The 13,813-nt window shown below is 39.8% G+C and overlaps 1 protein-coding gene across 1 annotated transcript in view; it reads right to left on the reverse strand.

Annotated features, from left to right (window-relative positions):
* LOC117366894 (mucin-19-like) overlaps positions 1-13,813 on the reverse strand; it is a 441,720-nt gene that overhangs the window by 84,589 nt on the left and 343,318 nt on the right. Inside the window, exons 64-65 of the mRNA XM_033958871.1 lie at positions 4,296-4,422; positions 535-778 (exon numbers count right to left, since the gene is read on the reverse strand). Coding sequence (XP_033814762.1) covers positions 535-778; positions 4,296-4,422 — 371 coding nt within the window. The remainder of the gene's footprint in view (positions 1-534; positions 779-4,295; positions 4,423-13,813) is intronic.

A 13,813-nucleotide genomic window follows, 5' to 3' on the forward strand; every position in this document is an offset into this window, starting at 1 on the left:
TCGCTCACCATTCTTCTGTTTCTGTGTTAGATACGCAATAATAATTTTTCAAACAACAAGCTAATATCCTACCTAAAATAAATAGTTAAGAATCTGCACTTGAATAATGTCCTACTTTACCTGTATGTATAAATTCTGAGTAACAAGTAGATCACATAAAGATCTGCATGGTCTATCTAGTTTGCCCAAAAATGTGGTTAGAGTTGTATCTGTTTGTTCTTCCAGGTTATACCCCTCTATGCCTTGTTTGAAGTGTGAAGGTTATTAAGTTATCCTTGAATACCTCTTCTTCCTATGTAGGGATCCACTGTGTTTACCCCATGCAGATTGGAATTCTGTCATTGTTTTGATCCCACTGCCTCCATTGGGGATGGTATTTCAGGCATCCATTACCCTCTCTGTGAAAAAGCATTTTCTGATATTTCTCCTAAGTCTATCTCCCTGCAACCTCTAGCTTATATTATATGAAGTAAAGAATAATTAAATTTTGTGTTCTTCTTTTTTTTTAATTCTGATTTTGTGTAATATACATACCATTGTTTATCCATCACCTGAATCGATTCTCCTGGGTTCACAATGGTATTGTTCATGTAGCATTCGCATTGATTTTGAGGAACGCAGATGTTGTTGTTATTCAAATAATGGTTGTCTGAGCAGGCACATCCATCAGTTTTAGCCTTACATTCTGAAAATTCGCTTTGAAATGTTATTGATCGGCAGGAAGTTCTGAAGGGGTTGATGTTATACTGAAATGTTTGATTTATGTTGCAATGTTGCTCTATTTTCAGAAAAGATAATATTAACAAAGGGGAGTCAATGGCAAATCTCTTTCGACAGTTTAAGTCAAACAAGAATAGTCATTCATTTTGTCAGCATGCATTTTCAGTAAAAGGTATGGTACAACCATTATTATTTGAGAGGACTGAGATCATAATAGAGCTGCAATATTTTTTATAGTACCAGCATAAAAACATGGAATAAAAAAAGTGACACAAAACTCCTTCTCCCTTTCTTCAACTTCAATTTGAGAGCTGAATACAAACATCTTTTTAAGAGGCCCTTTAGCTAAAGTTTAGCATGCACAAACGGTTTGGCATGTGCTAAATACCGGGTGTCCTATTTATAACTAAAGGCCATGTGGCATTTAATGCATGCTAATGGCCATTAGTCTACCCTAAGGCCCGGATTCTGTAACCGGCACTGTTGTTGGCAGCCATCGATCGTGTGTCAGTCATGTGACGGCATTGGGTACAGAATTGTGCCTCCAGCAAAGGTAGTCACCGGAAATTTAGGCCAGAGTTTTCCAGGCCTACATTTCCAGCACCTTCTTTTCACGTGAATTGCTCCTCCATAGACGCTTTAGGCCACCTAACGCCACTTCTGGCATTAGCCACAGTGGCGTTAGGTGGCCTAAAGAGGTGTGATTCTGGAACTGATTTTTTTAAGTGCCAACAGGCGCCTTAGAACTCAGTTGAAATGGCATTTAAATAGCATTTTTTTTAACTGAGCTTGGGCGCCTACTGGCACCTAAAAAAAACTGCGCTGGTTAGAGAATCCGGGCCCAAAGCTTTACTGAAAGGGCTCTTAAATAAATTATACTCAACAAAAATAACGCCACAAAAAAGTGAAGGGGATCATTTCACCTAGTTGGGGCCAGTCAAAATTTGGCCTTAAGGTTAGAAAAATGTTGCATTGATATTCAAAATAACTTCTGCAGTCAGCATGAGATACTAAGGGCTCCTTTTACTAAGGTGCGCTAGCGTTTTTAACCCACGCACAAGTTTAGCATGCGCTAGCAAAAAAATTATCGCCTGCTTAAAAGGAGGTGGTAGCGGTATTTCAGCGCGCGCGCTAAAACTGCTAGCACACCTTTGTAAAAGGAGCCCTAAGGGCCTGATTCTATATATGTTGCCTAAAATATTGCTGTGGACTACTGCAGCGCTAAGTAAGATTCTATAAAACTTAAGTGCACTGTACAGAATCATGCTTAGTGACACCTGTGGCATTAGGCATCGCTATGCATCCCAGTTTTTCGGTGCCCTGTATTTATGCCAGGGATTTCTTGGCTTAAAATAAATGTCCGTGCTTAAGTTGTATGTACAATGCCATCTAGGTGAAAAATAGGTGCATAACCCGAAAACATGCCCACAATCTGTCCCCTAACTACACCCACTTTTAGGTAAGCACTTTGAACTAGGTACATACCACTTTATGCTATGCACCTATTAAGCTGTGTGTCTTACTTTCAATTAAGTCTAATTAACATCCATTTCAAGTTGTTAATTGTCAATTCTAGGTGCCAATGAAGCCTATTAGTCAATTAACGCCAGGTTTTACTAAACGGCAGTAGTGTTGTTTTTACCGCAGACCAGCGATGCAAATCCTCTGACGCTCATAGAATTCCTATAAGCATTGGACCATTTACCTCATCGGCCCAAGGAGCTCTAAGTTAGATGCCTACATCAGCTAGGCGCACCGATGTAGGCGCCTAACTCTAGGCAGCCTTTATAAAATTTGGGGGTATCTTTTTTCTTTAATTTCTGTACCAGGCACTGCCAACTGACAGATATATTCTTTTAAGAACAATCTCAACTAAATGTACGTTGTAGATAGTTAAAGTAGGGGTTCATTCACACCAAAAAATCACAAAAACAGGACAGTTGACAAAATCATAAATAAACGGAGAAAAATAAACCTCAATTGTGGGTCGCCAGGACTACACAAGTACCAAAGCTCACCACCTCATCACGGGTTTATAAAAAAACTCCGTACAATTATAAATTACTTTCATACTTCAGCATCTCTTTAGAAGAATAGTTTTCAAAAAATTCTCAAAGGATTTGAAATTCAACGTCCTATAATTTTCTGTAAGTAAGTGAAACAGCCCCAAACTAACTATATATGTGGCAATCAGCTACAGCTGTAGATAAATTCTAAACAAAGTCTAATAGCGTGGCTAAACAATTTTGCATCTTAGCGTGTATAAGAGAGTCAAACAATGTCATGCGATGATGTCATGACGCCCGACTCGATTCCGTTTTTAAACGAGTCGGGCGCGTATCTCGGTCTGAGGGCCATTTTGAGAGAGACAGGCCGCCCGATATACAGCTGACAGCGTGGAGATAACTTTGTTAACGAATCCCCTGAAGTAGCCTGCTTTCAGGCGAAATAGAAGATCTTTTCTATCGGGACGAAGATGTTTCTTCAGATGAGTGTTTGACTCTCTTATACACGCTAAGATGCAAAATTGTTTAGCCACGCTATTAGACTTTGTTTAGAATTTATCTACAGCTGTAGCTGATTGCCACATATATAGTTAGTTTGGGGCTGTTTCACTTACTTACAGAAAATTATAGGACGTTGAATTTCAAATCCTTTGAGAATTTTTTGAAAACTATTCTTCTAAAGAGATGCTGAAGTATGAAAGTAATTTATAATTGTACGGAGTTTTTTTATAAACCCGTGATGAGGTGGTGAGCTTTGGTACTTGTGTAGTCCTGGCGACCCACAATTGAGGTTTATTTTTCTCCGTTTATTTATGATTTTGTCAACTGTCCTGTTTTTGTGATTTTTTGGTGTGAATGAACCCCTACTTTAACTATCTACAACGTACATTTAGTTGAGATTGTTCTTTACAGAATACGATTGTACCTTTATTACATTTAGATATATTCTTTTGCCAGACAATTTAATATGCAACAACAGGACCAAAGTTTATCCGGATAGAAGTGTCATTCAGCCACCGTCCAAATAAATGTAGCTGGTAAAGAGCAATTCTACCTTAAATGAACATCATACCTAAAGAATAAACAGATAAATCATCCTCTTATCTTTATGCAGCCACCATAGGTCTGAAAATGCCCCCCCCCCCCCACCTCCGCTACCAGGTTGTGGTGGTGAGTTTCAAACCAACATGCTAAAGTATATAGAAATAAAAGAAAAGGTAAAGGAGAAAAGGCGATACCTTTTTTTTTTTCTTAGACGTAAAAGAAAACAAAACTGCCATGAAAAAGTTTACTACACCTTGTCTGAGAAGAGATCTTTTGTACCACTGAGGCCTCCAAAGATTACTCCATTCTCAGGGACCAGTTCACCTCATTATTTTTATGCATAAGAACAAGGGGCTATCTCAGGTTGAGAAGGCGTCAACAACATTTTCAGAAGAAATTTGTAGGGTGATTAATTGTCTCTGAACAGACAATTACTCTGTTCTTATTACTTGTTTTTTTTTGGCTGTGAAAGAACTACTTGAATTCACTTTTTCTCCTATTCAAAAAGTACTTTAAAAATCTTACTGCATATGTCATTCCTCCAGTCTTTAAGAGTTATGCCATTATCCGCACATTCCTCTACAAAGGCTTCAAATGCTCTACAGACAGTAGCTCTGGGAGACGTAGAAATACAGGTTGCTAATTTACAACGCTGCAAAAAAAAAAAAAAAAAGAAAGAAAGAAATATATTATATACATCTAAAGAATTTTTCACAGAATGCTTTACCAACATGAAGGCAATTTTCAAAGTCATTTATATGTTCAAAAAAAAAACCAAAAACAACCAAATGAGCTACTTTGAGGGAATAGCACACATTTTTGGTCAAATAAACCAATATACTTTTTTTTAAGTTCATGAAAAATTTTATTAATTTTTGGTAATAAAATAGGTAATTACAGTGGCATCAATCCAAAAATATAAATACAGGTACAGTCTAAAATACATCACAATGCCTCCGTATTAAAGAAAATGAAATATAATAAAAGTAAAAAGAAGAGAAAGAAATAAAAAGAATGGAAATAATGAAAGGAAAGAAACCAAACATGAAGACCTGAGAATGGTACTAAGAGAGAATACCGGCGGTAACATCTAAATGTTGTGAACATCGTACTGTGTTACTATATCTAAAGGTACAAAAGAAGCAATAAAACACATCTGAACAAAGCAGTATCATAATACATACACATAAACATTATACAAGAAACCCAGGGTTGGAGAGTATTAAGTAGCAGTAGAATAAGGTGACTTAGCAAATCCTAATAGTGGTGCCCACAGTCGCTCAAACTTTTTCAAGGAGTGAGTCCTTTCATCTGCAATGCGTTCAGATTTGACTGTCATACAGACTGTGTTCCACCATATAGTATATTCCACCGCTTCTAAGTTTTTCCAGTTTGAGAGGATGAGCTTTATGGCTGTAAGGACAAGCAAATGTATCAGATTATCTGATTCCTTAGTTAATAGCGTTGAAGATTCATAGCTTCCTGCAGTAATGATGGAGTATGTTAAGGGCATAGACACCTGAAGCAGGGAGCAAATATCTTCCCAAACCCTGTTCCAAAAGATCCTGAGCAGTGGACAATCAAAGAGCATGTGGTGAAGTGTACCCCTTGAAAACCCACAAGACCAACAACTATCGCTCGTATTGGAACTGAGTTTGGATAGTCTGCTGAGGGTCCAGTAGGCCCTGTGTAGCAGGAAAAAGGATGTTTGAAGAAAAGACACTGCCTTGCACACTTGAGGAAGTACGAATCCACAAAGCCTGCCAGTCCCCTTCTGTCAAGTCTCTTTGTAATTCAGTATTCCAGCAGGATTCGACCTCTTGTGGTCGTAATGATTTTTTATGCCTTATAATCTTATACCATTGAGGCGCTTCTTTCTGTTTAATATCAATAGTGTGGCAAAGAATAAGAATATCAAGTATGGCATCTGATAGTGGTTTACTAAGGAGTAATTCGTTTATGGCATGTTTAAGTTGAATCCATTGATATTGCTGAGTTGTTGGTAGTCCTGAGCTGCTACATAATCTATCAAATGGTATCCATCCATCAACATCATGCAGCTGTTTTATTTGCCAAATACCAGCTTGTTGCCAATGTTTCCAATCAATCATATTTGGATTCTGATCGAATCATTTCTCCATACTGGAGAGTGGAATGTGCTAAGCCAAGGATGGTCAAGCAAACATTCGATCTGTTTAAAGATTGCTCTCATGGACAACAAAATATGATCCTTACCAGAGCTAATATTGAGGGGTTCCATGAATGGTAGACACTGCAATGAATAGGGGTAGTAGCGATTTTTATTCAAAGGCTAGCCAAATGTTATTGGATGAAGAAGAGGTGTCAGAGGGAGCCATCGAGAACCTTGCCGTAGTAGAAAGGCGCAGTGATAATCAAAATAATCAGGAAAGTTAACTCCTCCATCCTTTTTGCAGCATTTCAATTTTCTTATTGCAATCCTTAGGGTACTATTGTTCCAAAGATATTGAGTTAAGGCAGTATCAATTTTTTTTGTATAGAGATGGTTGCAACAGCACAGGTAGCATGCTTAAAGTATATATAATTTTAGGAGATAGAACCATCTTAATTGATTCCAGGTGTCCCCACCATAATAGTCTTAATGGAGTCCATCTACAAACCTGATCTTTGATTAGTTGTAAAATGTGGTTAGAGCAAAGTTCCATGGTTGTGTCAAGGGTGTTACCAAAATTGATACCTAGGCATTTGATTTTGTCACTAGTCCATTGAAAGTTATAGTGTTTGATCTCAAATTGGTGAACCAAGGAATTTAAAGGAATGAGTTCAGTCTTAGTAGTGTTGAATTTGTAGCCCGATATATTGGAATAGTCTTTTATACTGGATAACAGTTCTGGCAATGAATCAGGAGTTATATATAAGAGCACATTGTCAGCATAAGCTGAAAATTGCCACATTGAGCACCTTTGATGTTGACATTGTTACGTATGGAGTGAAAAAACGGCTCTAGTGCTAGGTTAGTAATAGGAGCTGTGTATAAAACTTTAATCATGGCCACAGAGGAATCATCAAATCCAAACCATTTTAGAGCAGAGAACATAGTAACATAGTAGATGACGGCAGATAAAGACCCGAATGGTCCATCCAGTCTGCCCAACCTGATTCAATTTAAATTTTTTAATTTTTTCTTCTTAGCTATTTCTGGGTAAGAATCCAAAGCTTTACCCTGTACTGTGCTTGGGTTCCAACTGCCAAAATCTCTGTTAAGACTTACTCTAGCCCATCTACACCCTCCCAGCCATTGAAGCCCTCTTCAGCCCATCCCCCACCAAACGGCTATATACAGACACAGACCATGCAAGTCTGGCCAGTACTGGCCTTAGTTCAATATTTAATCTTATTTTCTGATTCTAGATCCTCTGTGTTCATCCCACGCTTCTTTGAACTCAGTCACAGTTTCACTCTCCACCACCTCTCTCGGGAGCGCATTCCAGGCATCCACCTCCCTCTCCGTAAAGTAGAATTTCCTAACATTGCCTTTGAATCTACCACCCCTCAACCTCAAATTATGTCCTCTGGTTTTACCATTTTCCTTTCTCTGAAAAAGATTTTGTTCTACATTAATACCCTTCAAGTATTTGAACGTCTGAATCATATCTCCCCTGTCTCTCCTTTCCTCTAGGGTATACATATTCAGGGCTTCCAGTCTCTCCTCATACGTCTTCTGGCGCAAGCCTCCTATCATTTTCGTCGCCCTCCTCTGGACCGTCTCAAGTCTTCTTACGTCCTTCGCCAGATACGGTCTCCAAAATTGAACACAATACTCCAAGTGGGGCCTTACCAATGACCTGTACAGGGGCATCAACACCTTCTTCCTTCTACTGACTACGCCTCTCTTTATACAGCCCAGCATCCTTCTGGCAGCAGCCACTGCCTTGTCACGCTGTTTTTTCATCTTTAGATCTTCGGACACTATCACCCCAAGGTCCCTTTCCCCGTCCGTGCATATCAGCTTCTCTCCTCCCAGCAAATATGGTTCCTTCCTATTATTAATCCCCAAATGCATTACTCTGCATTTCTTTGCATTGAATTTTAGTTGCCAGGCATTAGACCATTCCTCTAACTTTTGCAGATCCTTTTTCATATTTTCCACTCCCTTTTCGGTGTCTACTCTGTTACAAATCTTGGTATCATCTGCAAAAAGGCACACTTTTCCTTCTAACCCTTCAGCAATGTCACTCACAAACATATTGAACAGGATTGGCCCCAGCACTGATCCCTGAGGGACTCCACTACTCACCTTTCCTTCCTTTGAGCAACTTCCATTAACCACCACTCTCTGGCGTCTGTCCGACAGCCAGTTTCTGACCCAGTTCACCACTTTGGGTCCTAACTTCAGCCCTTCAAGTTTGTTCAACAGCCTCCTATGAGGAACTGTATCAAAGGCTTTGCTGAAATCCAAGTAAATTACATCTAGCATATGTCCTCAATCCAGCTCTTTGTCACTCAATCAAAAAATTCAATCAGGTTCGTTTGGCATGATTTACCTTTTTAAAGCCATGTTGCCTCGGATCCTGTAACCCATTACATTCAAGGAAGTACTGGCTTATTTTAGAATGGCAACTTATGTCCCCATTGTGATTAAGCCATATTTTGAGTATCAAGTTGCCCCGAATCTACAAGGACAATAGTATTCTTTGTGCCATCTATACCAGCACAACAATCCACATATATTTTGATGTTATCGGTAAGTTCAATATAATTCTCACTACATGTCTGAAATACTGTATTTTGCTTTTTAATCCTATACTGAGGTGGGAGGGTGGGGGAAATGTTTTTGAAGTATTTTTATGATTGATGTAAATGCAATTTTGAAGTTAATTATATGTATATTTTAATGCAATGTTTTTGATTGGAAAATTAATAAAGATTTATTTTTTTAAAAAGAGACTTCTCAAATCCCTTACAATGGATCATCTTGTATCAAGATTACTACTTTGTTGGCACAGCAGGAACGTAATATGGTGTATCAAAATTTCTTTTGAAAGTTTGAGAAAGAATGCCATTCATGGGTAATTTGAGAGACTCCCTAGAAGGATGAGGCAGACCTAGTTCTTCTAAATACTCCTTAGACTAGTATTTGGAGTCAGATTCCAAAGTGATGTTAAGATCTTTACTCATTTGACATATAAACTTGATAAAGGACACCGGATCTAAAGAGGTATGACCCCGTTGAAGAGAAGGTGAATAAGAACCCCTCGAGGTACCTTGCATAGCAGAAAACGAAGGAGAAGCCTGATATCTGAGCCCAGAGGCAAAAATGACCTACTTCTGGAATGTGAAGAGAACCTCGCTGGAGAGGAACTCAAAGATTTTTTCAATCTGGACTTGACATTTAAGGGCTCGATTTTGAAGTGTAGCATGGTGGGCGCATGACTCCGGATGATGGTCAGGTCCTAAACATTGTACACACCACTTGTGTGGGTCAGTGATGCAGATTGTGAGTTGACACCGGCTACACTTCTTGAATACTGTGACTGGCTGGGACATGGAATGAAACACAGCTGCGGCAAAATTGAAGCCCGCAGGCTGAGGCCGCGGAGTAGGCCCCACCATGACACAATCGAAAAAACAAACAAAACCTTTTTTTTAAATCAAATGCGCAAAAAAAACACAATGACCCTGTAAAGAAAAACACAAGCCGCGGTGAGAGAAAGCACGAGTTTAGAACTAACTCTCGTGTAGAGCCTTGAAACAAGGGCTTCTCGGCTCCACAGAAAACTTAGAACTGAGGAGATGCTGAGGAGACACACGCCCTGTGTCGGGCGGGAAGGCACTTGCGCATGTGCGGTGCGGCAGTCGCAAACTTTCTAAAAGTTCTTCAAGCAAGTCTGTTTGTGAAGCTGTCCGCATCGGGGCTCAGTTGTTGACGTCACCCATATGTTGAGAATATGCTGCCTGCTTGTCCTGGGATAAAGTATTATTATTATGGGGATGGGGTCTGGGGCAGTTTTTGCCCCCCCCCCCCAACAAAAAAAAAAGTGTTCTGTTGCCTATGGAACAAGGTATCCTTATCTGCCAAAATCTACTATGTCTACAAAGGCAAAGAAGATATAGAAAGCCCACGAAAAGCAAACAAAACAAGTGGGGATCCAAGCAAAGCACATATAGAGGTGACTAGATGAAATGTTCTTTATTATTTCTTGTATATAGAACTCAACACAAGCTGTGTTTCGGCAAATTGCTTTCATCAGGAGTCCAAATCAAGTCATTCAAAGTATCAGATCATAAAAAAATTAATAAAAAGCACATTCAAAGACAAACTCATAACAATGCATCATTCCACTCAGATCGGCTGATACCACACAGTCAAAATCTACTATGCAGTGGCGTACCTAGTGGGGGCGTGGGGAGCGTTCCACCCCGGGTGCACGGCCCAAGGGGGTGCACAGCTGTCCTGCCACCGGGGAAAGGCTGCCATTGCCGCAATCAGAAAGAAGCCGGCGTCAGTTCTCCCTCCTTCTGAATTTGCCCTGCTTCTTTTCCAGCGAGCCAACCAACTATAGCTGTCCGATGTCAATTCTGATGTCAGAGAGGACGTTCTGGGCCAGCCAATCACTGCCTGGCTGGCCTGGAACGTCCTCTCCGACTTTAGAATTGACGTCGGACAGCCAGAGTTGGTCGGCCCGCGGGAAAAGAAGCAGGGCGAATTCGGCGCCAGCCTGTTTCCGCTGGCCAGTGGCAGCCTTTTCCCGGCGGTGGTGGCAGCATGGTGGTGGTGGCGGCGGTGGCATGGGGGAGGGCATGGAGAAAGAAAGAAAGGGGGGAGACAGGGAGCCAGAAAGAAAGAAAAGGGGGGATAGGGATCCAGAAAGAAAGAAAGGGGGCAGGGTGAAAGAAAGAAAAATATGGGGCATGGGGAGAGAGAGAGAAAGACAGACATAGAGAAAGAAAGGGGGCATGGAGAGAGAAAGAAGGGGGCAGGTTGAAAGAAAGAAAGAAATGGGGCACGGAGAGAGAGAGAGAGAGAGAAAGACAGACATACAGAAAGAAAGGGGGCACGGAGAGAGAAAGAAAGAAGGGGACAGGATGAAACAAAGAAAAGGTGGGGGAGGGAATGAGGTCTGGAGGAGAGGAAGCATACAGGAGGCTGAAAGAAGGGAAGAAATATTGGATGCACAGTCAGAAGAATAAAGTGCAACCAGAGACTGATGAAATTACAAAACAAAGGTAGGAAAAATGATTTTATTTTCAATTTAGTGATCAAAATGTGTTTGTTTTGAGAATTTATATATGCTGTCTATATTTTGCACTATGGGCCCCTTTTACTAAACTGCAATAGCAGTTTTTAGCGCAGGGAGCCTATGAGTGTCGAGAGCAGCATGGGGCATTCAGCGCAGCTCCCTGCACTAAAAAAAGCTATCGCAGTTTAGTAAAAAGTGAGGGAGTATATTTGTCTATTTTTGTATAGTTGTTACTGAGGTGACATTGCATAAAGTCATCTGCCTTGACCTCTTTGAAAACCCGCAGAATATAAATGATAATTAACATTTTCTCTGTGTACAGTGTGCTTTGTGTTTTTAAAATTTTATTGTTGGTAGATCTTTTTGACTTGGCCATGAAGGTAAGGGGAGGGAGGGAGGGGAGCTGCTGAAAGACATCTAGTAATCCTTGCAGGCTTGACTGTGCAGGGAATTATTTTTGTAAAATCATTTTTGTTATGTGACTGGCATTATTTAGACTTTAATTTCTATGAATGAATAGAATGAAAATGATATAAAATTACTTGCTTGTTTTTATGTGCGTGCGCTGAAGGAAAATGGAGAGAGAGTGGGCTGAGGACGCTGAAGGGAAATGGGGAACAGAGAATGGGGAAAAGAAGCTGATTTATAAATTGACAATTGTACAGAATATTGTTTCTTTTTATACTTTAATATAATAAGTTCAATATAAAACAATTCAAGGCTTGTGTGGATGGAATCAGGTGGTTTGTGGGGATGAGGACCGAGCTTACGGGATTAGTCCAATAAAATGGTATTTTCTTATTTCTCATTATTTGTTTTATTTTTATTGTTAATTTGTAAAGTGGTGATTGTTATGTATCAGTTTTTTCAAATTTACATCTACTGTCTTTATTTACATCTACTGTCTTTATATTTTGCACAGTATTAGAGGACATGTATTACTGTTTTTGTAGTGTTGCATTGTATGCAGAGTCTGGTTTCTTGGCAGTTCAGTTTAACTTTTGTCTACATATTTCTTATTTTAGTTTGTGATTATTCCATATTGGGCAAGGGTGTATCTGTCTGTATGTATGAAAGGGACATGGCTTTCTGATAGCATCGACTGTACAGAATCAATTGACTGTGCAGGATCTGATTTGTTTAGTTTTACAATGTATGTGTTGGTGTTCTAGTGCTCACTGCAGTGTTTAAGATGCTGCCTTTTCCTTTTTTTTTTTTTTATTATATTTTTATTATTTTCAACTTAAATTTCAAGTATTACACTTGTACAGAAAGCAAGAATAGAATGGATATCAAATACAATAGTAATATAATTCCTAAGTTAACAATTATACTATTTATGCTCAAGTCCACAAATTAAGATCCAAGAATTAAAGAAACTTGGCGAAGAAAAAAAAAAAAAGAACAATAATAATAACAGAAAACTGAGAGCTATAGCATTGAGATAGGGGTCACAATATCTAAATTATAGGGCTCAAAGATTGTTAACATTCAGACGAGACATAGCCACGAAGTTAGTCAGTTGTGATGGTTCAAAAAACACATATTTAAACGTACGATAATATACTATACACTTACACGGATGTCTCAAATAAAAAGTTGCCCCCAAAGATAAAACCCCAGGTTTCAAAAGAAGAAATTCACGGCGGCGCCTTTGCGTCTCCCGTGCCAGATCTGGGAACATTAATATTTTATAACCAAGAAAGCTTTTTTGTCTATTTTTAAAGTAAAGTTTTAACAACCATGTTTTGTCAATTGGCAAAGCTAAGGTGATAATCATAGTGGCTGGTGATGCTAAATCCTTCTCAGATGTTTCTAAAACCTGTGAAATATTTAAAGGTTCTTGATCTGAAGATTTTACTTTTAGTTGTTGATTTTGTTCTTTATCAGGCAAGTAATAAACCCTTGAAAATGGTGGTAATGAATCCTAAGATATCTCTAAATTTTCCATTAGATATCTCTTAAGCATATCTCTAGGTGTTACTAACTCGAGTCTTGGAAAATTAATTAACCTTAAATTATTGCTACGTGAGTTATTCTCAAGCATTTCAATCTTCTTCCTTAGGTTAATATTGTCTTTAACTAAGATCTCTTGAATTTGTTTCGATGATTCAATTTCTTTTTCTATTTTTTGAATTGATGAATTAGAAGTATTTGTTTCTTCTCTTAAGTTCTTCAGTTCCTTATCATGTTCCTTAATTTTCTCTTCAATTTGTTGAAATGTAGGAGTAATATTTTTAACAAAACCAGCCATTAAGTCCCAAATAGAGTCTAAAGTCACTACTGCAGGTTTAATCAGTACAATTGGAGTTTGTGTAAGTGTAAATTGCTCACCGTCCTGAAGTCCTTCGAGGGGAGTCTTCTGTCCTTCCCCCTCAGATTGAGATGGTGTTCCCCCAGACATCTCTATGGGGGCCCTGGAAAAGTGGGCCCCAACCTCCAAGCTCTCCAGTAAATCCTTCCTTGCCTCTGGAGAGGAGAAAACCATTGAATCCGGGGTTTCCCCGCCCCTGGGAGAGCTGGTCGTCTGGGGCAGCGGGGGCGGTGCCCTAACGTCAGGGCTCAGCGTGGTATCGGGCCCAGGAGTATCCACAACGGGTTCGCCTCCCTGTGTCCTCTGCGGGCCGCCATCCGACGTCGCTGTGGCCTCTTGCATGCGCCTCAGGAGATCTTGTATGTTTCCGAGACCCGGGGCTCCAGGACGCCGCGAGGCAGAAGCGGCACTCCGGCCCCGTCTCTTCGGCATCGTGGTAAGTAAAAACCGCTAGGAAAAATTCAAACGAATACGATCCTGGGACACGCAGCTCAGCGCGTCCTGCTCTC

This window comes from Geotrypetes seraphini, chromosome 9, assembly GCF_902459505.1.
Source record: "Geotrypetes seraphini chromosome 9, aGeoSer1.1, whole genome shotgun sequence".
Lineage (NCBI taxonomy): Eukaryota > Metazoa > Chordata > Amphibia > Gymnophiona > Dermophiidae > Geotrypetes > Geotrypetes seraphini.